The 10572-nt window shown below is 51.5% G+C and overlaps 1 protein-coding gene and 1 long non-coding RNA gene across 4 annotated transcripts; both read right to left on the bottom strand.

Moving 5' to 3' along the window:
• Nucleotides 1-374: 374 nt before the first annotated feature.
• On the bottom strand, nucleotides 375-3636 carry LOC127345191 (bidirectional sugar transporter SWEET1a). Of its 3 annotated transcripts, none has more exons than XM_051371632.2 (7): nucleotides 3444-3636; nucleotides 3293-3329; nucleotides 2436-2531; nucleotides 1492-1771; nucleotides 1263-1382; nucleotides 1039-1155; nucleotides 375-728 (listed from the first exon to the last, which is right to left on the bottom strand). In XM_051371632.2, the coding sequence occupies exons 1-7, from the start codon at nucleotides 3478-3480 to the stop codon at nucleotides 609-611; spliced, it is 807 nt and encodes a 268-aa protein (XP_051227592.1). In that variant the 5' UTR covers nucleotides 3481-3636; the 3' UTR covers nucleotides 375-608. The 3 variants fall into 3 exon arrangements, with proteins under 3 accessions (XP_051227592.1, XP_051227593.1, XP_051227589.1); XM_051371633.2 differs by having other exon boundaries at nucleotides 375-680; nucleotides 997-1155; nucleotides 3444-3635; XM_051371629.2 differs by having other exon boundaries at nucleotides 651-1155; nucleotides 3444-3635.
• Nucleotides 3637-4540: 904 nt separating this feature from the next.
• On the bottom strand, nucleotides 4541-5632 carry LOC139837693 (uncharacterized). The gene is made up of 2 exons (XR_011754325.1): nucleotides 5190-5632; nucleotides 4541-4793 (listed from the first exon to the last, which is right to left on the bottom strand). It is a non-coding gene; the product is annotated as an uncharacterized lncRNA (long non-coding RNA).
• Between the last annotated feature and the right edge of the window lie 4940 nt (nucleotides 5633-10572).

The following is a 10572-nucleotide window of genomic DNA, read 5'->3' as shown; positions in this document are numbered from 1 at the left end:
CGGGAGACCTTTTATAGATGCCGGCGTCGGGAAGAAAGCGCGGGAACAGGCGAGAAGAGGCGGGAAGAAAGCGCGGGAACGGGCGGTGGCGTGCGCACGCCGGCGACGCGTCTCGTCGGCGCAGCACCGACGAGACGTCTCGCCTGCCCCTCCGTCGCCATTAAGGCAAAGATGCCGCCGTGTGTCACTGCGCGTGAATAACTTCCATCGCGAGGTAGGCGACGGTTAGGTTAAAATTAACTGTGCCGCTGACGGGTCGGCCCCGTCACTCCCCGCCTCGCTTTTCGTTGTGTCCGGCGTGCCGGGTGCGTCCCCTGTGGGACGGGGACGGGCTCGGGGCGCCGGACACCGTATGGGGGTGCGCCGGACAAAAATGGGCTTGGGGAACACGGCTGGAACGGTTTTTCTGTCCGACGCGCCACAAATCCCTTTAGGGGACGCTTTGGGGGACGCAGCTGGAGATGCTCTAATCTACCGCTAAACCGAGGTGTGGACAGGTACACACTCCTCGGCCAATTATTCAGATAATTGAAACCTGGATCAAACTGGAGAAACTAACAGCTAGAGGTGCGGCAGGGTTACTCCATCATCCATTGCTTCCGCGACGCCTACACCTGGGCCGCGACGGCCGGCTCGTCCACGGCCACGGTGCCGGCGACCTTGATCTTAGCCTCGGCCATCTCCACCGCGGTGGCGACCTTCTTGGCGTCTTCTCCCTTGACGGCCGACTCGTCTACGACGACCTTGATCTTGACATCGGCCATCTCCACCGCGGCGGCGGCCTTATTGGTGTCCTCCCACCTGCTCTCCTGCGGCGGAAGACTTTCCCTTGACGGCCGACTTGTCGACAGCGACGATGTCGTCGACCTTGATCTTGACCTCGGCGGCGGCCTTCTTGGCGTCCTCCACCTCCTCTCCTGCGGCGGAAGGCTCTCCCTTGACGGCCGACTTGTCGACAGCGACGATGTTGTCGACCTTGATCTTGTCCTCGGCCACCTCCACCGGGGCAGCGGCCTTCTTGGCGCCTTCCACTTCGACTACTGCGGCGGGATCACCCTTGCCCGCCAGCGCGGTAGCGGGGCCCTTGTTTTTCCGGTACATGGCGTAGAGGATGAGCTGCACCATGCCCAGGAAGCAGCCGCACCCGTTGGGGATCTGCACGCGCGCGCGTAAAGGAAAACGCATGTGAGCTTCTCTTTGATGAACATGAACCCCGACCCCGTCCCAGTTATAAAGGAAAAAAAAAAAGTAGTCGCACGTACGTAGATGAACGGGTCGAGGCCGAGCAGGCCGTAGATGAACCAGGAGGTGCCGCAGAGGAAGACGGAGAGGGACAACAGGAGCGGCATGAACTCCACGCTCTTGGTCTTGATCACCAGCCTCTGCACGCACGCACGCACAAACATACAACAGATTCAGTGCATGGAATGGATTGAAGGCTTGAAACTAGTATGAATTCATCCAGGTTCGATCGACTGCGCAGGCACGTACCATGACGGAAAGAGGCGCGGCGTACATGCAGATGCAGGAGACGGTTCCGGCGACGCCGCAGAAGACGTCGCGGCCGTTGCCGTGGAGCGCCAGCAGGGAGACCAGCACCACCGTGGTGAAGATGGCGACGACGCCGCCCAGTAGGCCCAGCAGCCGGAGCCTGGACCTGCGCTCCGCGAAGATGAGGAAGATCACCACGTAGATGGCCTCGATCACCGACCCAGTCACGTTGATGGTCGACAGCAGGATGTTGTTCGGGGACACGAACGGCAGACCGTACCTGCAGCCCAAACCATTCAGACACAGTAATTTTTATCATGCATCAGTGCGGTGCATCCAATCGATTCATTAACAATTTCACTCTCACAAATCCTCAGTGTGGTGCAAGAAAAGCTACTACAATTAAATTAAGTTGACGAGCATGCTCTTCTGCAAGTGTGTTCTGTAGCACCATTTGGTCCTTGCCAGAATGACAGGCTAAACTAACGAACCGTGACACACAAACGTTCTGTAGCACTATAGGTCACCGTCCACGGCGCGGGCAACTGGGTCCTGGGCTGGCAGTCTATCTTTCTAGAAATTTTTGGATGAAACTTCACAGATGCACAAGATACAACACAATGTTTGTCTAGAATTTTAGTTTGCATTTTTGGAAACTTGGAAGTGTCACAAAAAAAATGGGTTGCGGGTGCAACTAGTTGCAAATGAGAGTTTCCCCATGTTTGACACAGAATCTCCAGAGCAAATCAAATCCTAGTGACCTGTGATGCCGTGCAAGTTGCAAGCAAGCATGCACCAAATTTAAGCTGCCGTGCATGTCTGGAAACATAAGTATTGAAACAAACAAGATTCAGCATACTAATATGGTAGTCATGCGAGAGGAATGCTGTGTTGCTGCTAGTAGGCAGCTGAGCGAGCAAGGCTGAAGCTTTAGTGTTAGTTACCATGCCAATAGGAGGCAGTTGAGCAGCGCCACGTTGTACGGCACGCCGGAGAAATCCTGCGTCGACTTCATCTTGATAATCCTCCAGAAGGTGACCCTGCAACACAGCACAGCGCACGCCACCCGTCAGAAGAAACAACAGACAAGGCAGCAAAATATATACAGTAGCGTTTCAGACAAGATGGAATCGAAAGCTTCAAAAAATAATGATAACGGAGAGCTGCGTCTGATATAGTATTAAGGAAAACAGAAAGAAACAGCTCAGAGTACACAGTACAGAGAATAGAGAGAAAGAGCCCAAACTGTATGACGACCTCTAAGGCTCTAACCAACGACCCAACTGAAGACCTAAACTTACACTGACAACTGGAGTAGAGAAGAACAGTAAAAGGGTCGTCAGCAACCAGCATGATATCAGATAGAAACAGCTCAGCCGCCTAGAACCTACTGGACAAACACCAAACGACCTCTGCTCGCGCGGCCCATGTTGGAGCGCGTCAGCTTTGATCTGTTCTATGATCTGTGGTACCGGCATAGATTCCAGCTTTCTGCGAGAACCAAAGAATCTGCAACGTTTTTTTTTTTTGTACTGGGAGAGAGAGGCCGATGATTTCTCGGAACTACTCCTCAAGAAAGAAATATCATTCACTTCACTTCCCATCTTTGTGCACACAAACCACCACAGATGACGAAGAAAAACTGAGAGAACTAAGAAGGCCATGCACCAAACGGAAACTCAAAAGGCAGGCCGAGCTACACATAGCTTCCAAACATTCAAAAAACGTATTTCAAAGTTTCAAGAACTGAAGCAAAATCCTAGAGGTAGAGGAACAGGGCAATGGCCAAAGGAGTACTTACATCGGCGACAGGAAGAGGAACAGAGCAATGACATTGCCTGGCAAAAAAGATACTAGCGATTAGCGCAATCCATGAAAAGAAGAAGAAGAAACAAAAGCCAAGGAGGATGCAGGGACGAGTGAGAAGGAACGAAATTGGCCATGGCGCTCACCGGAGACCCCGAAGAAGAACCTCGCAACATGCTCCATCTCGATGTGTCTCGGCGCTCCAAACTATCCTCCTCCGATTATAGCTTGTGCGGGAGAGAGGTGTGAGAAGAGACGAGAGGGGTACTGCGCCAAGCCAGCGCTCAGTTTCGGTGCGTCGTGTGTGTATCTCGAGTTCTTGACTCTGGACCGATCCAAGGGGTGTGGGCATATATATAGAGGGAGAGGTAGGGAACAGGGAGAGATGGTCTTGCGATCTGGTAGAGTGGTAGTAGAGAGCTTATTCCTGACGGTCTTATGTTGATGTATCGCGAAAGAATATTCGGTGAACTAAAGAACACATTCACGTACGTACGCTCAAAAGTTTCAGTACAGGCCAAATAACCCATCACTACAACGCTGTCAGTTCGTTCAAAAAGTTGGGCGCCATCGTTGTGAAAGAATAGATTGATGGGAGAGAGGGAGATGCGATCAGACTACTCATAGTGAAGAGTAACTAAGGCTAGTAACATGGTGCATGTTACTAGTCTTAGTTACTACCTCTATAGTAACATAGAAACACTCATTTATTACTATGTAGGATTTATAGTACTCCCTTTCCATGGTATCCTCAAGATCAACTTGCAAAGCTTCGATCCTATCTTCAGCAGAACGCCCTTTCCCGGAACCCCAAGTTGGCCATGTCCAGCCTTCCTCTCCCTCAGCCATCAATGGAGTTTTCTCTCTATTGAAGATGGCCTCCTTTCTTATGTTTATATACTGCTAAGGAGAAGAAGAGGCAGGGAGGGGAAGCCAAAAGGAAGGGCCATGTCGCTGCATGTTTGCATGCGATTTTCCTGCACCCACTTTCCAATGTGTTCACACTTGCATGCAACATTCCTAATCACGTTTCACACAGCCGAAAGGAAATCAGGAGGAGGAGCAATTTATGGGCCAAAACGCTCCACTCAAGGCTGGTAATTAATGCTAATACGCTTTATAAGTGCAGGTAGTGGAAAAACTCAGATTTGGAAGTGCGCCCTATATACCACTCAGATTTGGAAGTGCGCCCTATATACCACTCAGATTTGGAAGTGCGCCCTATATACCGTGAAGGAGGGAGTAGTACTTGAACATTGTGATCTATTTGTGGCATGTATCAATGTAAATTTTGTTTGTTGGTACACTGGGATACATACATGAACCATAATAATAATAAAAGTGCCAATATAATGTTGACGCGGTAGCTCACTCGAGGAACTTGCCCTTTTAGTTGCTCAACAAACAACTTCCACTGATTAAGCACGTTTGATATTGTTGTTTGATCCAGCAAGATCAAAGAGGGCATGCCATATCCAAAGTATTATCAAGCCTTGCTGCACATAAATGAAAAGTATCATTTAGAAACTACAAGGATAATTTAGAAAATCACTAGGAAAAATACAAGAAGCATTTACAGTTTTATTTAAACTGAAGGTTATTTTGGTTTTGCAAGAACTAACTAAACTGAACTTTATTTGTGCTAAAGCCCAGCAGCTGTTCCTCACACAGTCACACATTACTTTTCTTGCTCAATGAAGTTGTACAAGAACTAATAAAATTGTAGCTAGTTTCAGCTTCTGGCAAACTGAATCAGACTTTTGCTAACTGAACTGTACATGTACGTACTATTCAGAAATACTAAATCTGGCAGGATGCAAAATACCAAGTGATGCAAACTCGAATTGATTATGAGACTGCGACCACTGAATTAGAAGAGGAAGAACCATTACCATTGATTGAACAAGGGGTTGCTACAGGAGCTGCCGTGAGGGTGTACATGCGCTGCAGTGTGGATGGATTGGAAGAGGAGCTCGTGGGGGTGCTGGGGTAGGTGTGCAGCGGCGCACTGGGGTTGGAGGAGCTCATGCGCGCGTTGGGGTAGAAGTGTTGAGGTGACGAGGTCGCCGGCGGAGGCCGGGCTGGAGCCATCTCATTGCGAGCACCTGATTTGGCCATGGCTCCCTGGGTGGCGCCGCTGGGCAGAACCGCCGGCGGCCGTCAAGACGGAGAGTGGGGCGAGGGATAGCCGTCAAGACGAAGAGCGGGGCGAGGGAGAGCCGGCGAGAAGGAGAGAATGGGGCGCTCGGAGGAGGAAGAGAAGGGGACGGCGGCGATTATTTTCTCTGCCGAAGGAAGCAAGCGCACGGGATCGATTGGCATTAAAAAAATCTCGTACGGCGTGCACCAGCTTAGTTAATCTACTCTTCTCTCTCTTTATTAACTCAATGCCACATAGGCAAATTTGCTAAGTTGGATCCTATATTACTACTGAAGTTGCCCCAAGTTACCCCCATTATGAGCAGTCTCAGGCGATGAAGCGATCAGGGCGGTACATCCAACGTGTCAATCTATGCCTCTGAGTTCAGGTCATCCGTGAGTTATTAAAGGAGAAAAGAGAGACAAAATTGGTCAAGGCTCATCATCACTTAAACTATTTTTTTTCGATAGCACGCGCAAAGCGTGCCTTATCTTTATAGAAGTAGAAGTATAATGTACAAGAAAAGCAACTGATACAGACATCAGTGCTTACACCCACTCACACTTTTCTCCTAAACCTCCCTCCTACTAAAGCCTACTCTCGCGCTATCTGTGAGCTTCCTCCTATCCTAGCTAGCTCCCACAGATGAAACTCCTCTCTGATGGCCGCCAATATCTGTGTGGGGTCCTTCTGCTCCCGCATTCCTTTGCTTCCATAATGTCCACGCCGTGATGATGACCATAGAGTTGAACCTCTTCCTGTCGAGCTTCCTCACTCTCTTCCTCGCCTCAGTCCACCATCTCTCCAAGTTAGAGTCCAGTCTCGGCTCCTGTATGTTCAGGCTAGCGCTGCGTAGCACATCAAAGCAGACCTGCCTCGCATATGGGCACTGAGTGAGGATGTGATCCACCTTGTCCTCCTCCTGTAGGCATGTATAGCATGGGTCGGGGTGCTCCTGGAGGCCATGCCTCGCTCTCCGATCTGAGGTCCATAGCCTGTATTTCAACGCTAGCCACGCGAAGATTTTGCATTTTGCAGGGGCAAAGGATTTCCATACAGGTGAGCTCATACTCCAACTCGTATTCCCCTTGCATAGCATCTCGTATGTGCTTTTGGAGGAGTAATCTCCCGTAGCCGAGCCTTTCCACCTGATAAGGTCCGGCCTAGCGGCATCGGTTTGAATTGTGTCCACCGCCTCCCATAACCTAATGCACTAGGCTCCTCCCTCCACTATGAGCTCCTTCGTGATGTCATTGAGCCACTGATTATTCTCCATGGCCTCCGCAACCGTTCTGGTATTTTTGCGCCTCGTCGGAACTTTGGCGTTCACCTCTGGTGCCAACTCCTCTGCCGTGAAACCATTGATCCAACGGTCGCGCCAGAATAGGGTTTTGCGGCCATCTCCGATACTAAAGCTCGACAGACTCCTGAAAACCTCTTCCGCCTCCTTGTCGAGTAGACCCGGCAAACCTTGCCAAGGTCTGTCGGGATCCGTGCGTCTCAACCAATACCATCTCACACGCAGGGCAAGTCCCTGTAACCGGAGGCACTTTATGCCTAGCCCTCCCACCTCCTTGGGTTTACATATATTCTCCCAAGCCAGCAAACACTGGCCCCAGTTCACTTTATCATTTCCCGCCCAAAAGAAGGCGCGCATCCATCTATTTATCTCCTCTAAAACCACAGCGGGGCCTCCGCGACCACCAATTGGTGCACCACCCTTGCCGAGACCACAGAGTTGATTAGGACCAGCCTCCCTTCCTTCTTGATGAGACCTCTTTGCCATGCCGGCACGCACTTGATAACTTGATCCAGTAGAGGTTGCCACTCCGCCTTTGTAAGGGGTCTTAGGGCTAACTGCAGCCCTAGGTATTTTATGGGGAAGTGGGCCAACTCACATCCTAGGATTGCAGCAATCTCCTCCTCTTGCTCTCTGCTCCCTCTAATGAGCGTCGCCGTGGTTTTTCTGAAGTTGACCTTGAGTCCAGACGCCTCTCCAAAGATTTGTAGGATGTGCTTTATCGCCCACATCTCCCGTCTCTCCGGTTTGAAAAAGAGAACCACATCATCCGCATAAATGCATATTCTCTGCAGCGGCGAGATGCCCGCCAGGTTGGAGAACATGTCTCCCTGCACGCCTTCTTTATGACTGCCGACAAAACCTCCATCGCGGCCACAAACAGCATGGGCGAAGTAGGGTCCCCCTGTCTCAGCCCCCTTCCATGGACTATGCGCCCTCCCGGCACCCCGTTTACCAGCACTCTCGTGTTCGTTGTGTATAGGAGCACCGCTATCCACTTAAGGAACCTATCTCCAAACCCCATTCTCCTCAGCACCTCAAACAGAAAACTCCAAGATAGAGAGTCAAAAGCTCGTGACAAGTCGAGTTTGAGTAAGACTCCAGTATTCCTCCTAGAGTTTATTTTCCTAGCCACTTGTCGCACAAGCACAAAGTTATCATGCAAGCTCCTCTTTTTAACAAATGCTGATTGATTCATACTTACAAGCTCCCCCAGTCTCCCTCTAAGCCGATTCGCCAACAGCTTGGAGAACAGCTTAGAGAAGCTATGGACCAGACTGATAGGTCTGAAGTCCTTAATCTCCATCGCCTCCCGTCTCTCAGGGATCAAAGTGATCAGTGCTCGGTTCAATCTTCCAAACCCTCTCCCATATCCCACTCCAAGCTTTAATCGGCCGGCCATGATGTCGTGCTTTATTACCGGCCAGGCCCGCTGGTAAAAAGCACCTGTGAAACCATCTGGCCCCGGTGCTCTATCCGAGGGCAACTCCCTAATTGTGTTCCAAACTTCCTCCTCCGAAAAAAGGCGCTCTAGCTCATGTAGGTCCTTGGTGGGAATATCCAGGGCCTCAAGCTCAATGCCATGCTCTCTATTATGAATGGCTCTCAGTAGATCCATGTATGCCTCCGTAAAGATGTCGTTTTTGCGCTCTTGATCCGTTACTAACGTCTCACCCACCCTAACCACCGCAATGTAATTTTCCGTCCTTCTCCCATTCGCAACCGCATGGAACAGCTTGGAGTTGGTGTCTCCCTCCTTGAGCCATCTCATTCTAGATCTTTGCCTAGCAATCGTCCGCTCGAGGGATGCCAACCCTAGGATCGATTGCTTAAGCATCTTCCTCAGCCAAGTCTCCGCCTAGGACAACGCTCTTGCCTCTTGCGCCACATCAAATCTAAGGATCAATGTATTCGCCATGGCGATCTTTAGTTTCACATTACCAACCCTCCTCTGTCCCCATGACTGTAAGAACTCCGCCGAGTTACGGAATAAGGCATCCAAACGCTTGAAAGGATCGACGATCCTAGGGTCACATCTCCAAGCCTCCTTAAGCGCCTCATCGAAACCCTCCAACTTGAGCCAAAAGGCCTCAAATTTGAACCTCCGTTTGGGCCTGAACGCCGCGCTAAGCCCTAAGTGGATATGGGCGTGATCGGACACCGAAGACGACAATGCTTGCAGGAATGCGTCTGGGTGTAACAAGTCCCAATCCACTGAGACCAGGGCACGGTCAATGCGTGTGAGTGTAGGGCTCTCTCTTTCATTGCTCCACGTGTACATCCTCCCATGCAGGTATAGGTCTTTCATCTCATGCTCATGCACAAAATGTCAGAATATCGCCATCATGTTCCGGTCAAGCCTATCGTTATTCTTATCCTCCGCGTGCAAGATCATATTGAAATCTCCCAGGACCATCCAAGGTCCAGGACACAAGGATCTCCTCTCCGCCAACTCTCTCATGAACTCAATTTTGTCCTCATTAGTTTGAGGCCCATATACGGTGGTTAGCCACCACCGGTTATTGTCGCGGGGAATGACTTCCCCTGTGATCGCGTGCGGGTCAAGGCTAAGCCTATCCACCTCCAGGACCGAAGTGTCCCAAGCAAGCAAAATCCCCCCCCCCTCCCCCGAGTGTCCTCCGTCACATAGACATAACCATCAAAAGATGGCCCTAAGCATTGCATTACGATAAAGTCATCGATTACATCCAACTTAGTCTCCTGAAAACACACTAAACTAACTCTCATGGTCGCTACAAACTCCCGTATAGCACTCCTCTTGGTTGGGTCGTTCAGACCTCGAACATTCCAGCACAACAACTCTACGAAGATATCCATAAAAGACTTCTAACACTCCACTCCAACCAGCGCCTCAGTGCACTGCAACCGCCACCTGGCAGTACTCCTGTCGCGTGAAACTCGACGGTAGCTCCTTCCCGAAGATGGACGCAAGCACTCTTAGGTGGGAATCACGGATCGGAGAGTCGAAGAGACCTCTGAACCACGCCAAGTCCTCCTCGCTGACCGAAAGGTTCTCTGGGCAGATCCCTAGCGCTTTCAGCAGCGCGTTCTCAGCCGCTGAGGCCTTCTTGACCTGTGTGGTGGCACCGATCGCCTCGGTCCTCCTGGTCACCCTCTTGGGCGTGAAAGGCTCCACCTCCGCCCGCAACTGGTGGCCCTCTCAACATCATGCAACAACGGGGGAGCGAGCGTCTTCAGTATAGACGCACAGAAACTCTTGACTCGCGCCAACTCCTGTCTCTCCTGCTCTAGCTTGTCGCTCTCCAGCTACTCCTGGTCACCCATCTCCTTCTCTACTTCCCTCCTGTGTCCCTCCTCCCGTGGGACTAGCTGCATGGCACTGTTGGGCCCTGTGTAGGACTGGCACGGAGAGCTATCCAACACATAGCCTCATCTGTGAAGCTGAGCTCCCGCTCAACCGAAACAAGCTGGGCCTGGACGTGTGACCTCTCAGGGATTGACACCGAAACGGCGAAGTACTCCCTCTTAATTTTTCCCGCCACAGACTGGTCCTCCACCAACTCCTGTCCTTCCAAGCACCGTTCCGCCCGGGCCCCCACGCTTGACCCCACGGACGAAACCGTCGGAGACAGCTCCAGCTCAGGTCTGACCAGCACCCCTCCTCGATCCTAGCGCGCTCCTCGGGATCCAGCTCCGCAACCGGTAAGGACTCTACCGCATCCTGCCAAACCACCTTCTCCATCTTTTCCATGCTGGGCCCCACATCTGCGCCCAACTCCTGTAGCGCCTTGTCCGCATCCCCCTCCCCTTCCGCACTTTCCTTTGTGGCCACGTCCCGCACGGTCAAAACTTG

This window comes from Lolium perenne, chromosome 3 (assembly GCF_019359855.2).
Source record: "Lolium perenne isolate Kyuss_39 chromosome 3, Kyuss_2.0, whole genome shotgun sequence".
Lineage (NCBI taxonomy): Eukaryota > Viridiplantae > Streptophyta > Magnoliopsida > Poales > Poaceae > Lolium > Lolium perenne.
The sequence above is the reverse complement of the archived record's forward strand: the minus strand, read 5'-3'. Positions and strand labels throughout refer to the sequence as shown.

Bases quoted from the DNA above. Each gene is read 5' to 3' on its own strand.
- LOC127345191 (XM_051371629.2), bottom strand. From the start codon at position 3,480: ATGGAGCATGTTGCGAGGTTCTTCTTCGGGGTCTCCG. The intron at 2,532-3,292 runs GTAAGTACTCCT...GCTGTGTTGCAG, and splicing joins TTCCTCTTCCTGTCGCCGAT to GGTCACCTTCTGGAGGATTA. The intron at 1,156-1,262 runs GTACGTGCGACT...GCGCGCGTGCAG, and splicing joins GCCTCGACCCGTTCATCTAC to ATCCCCAACGGGTGCGGCTG.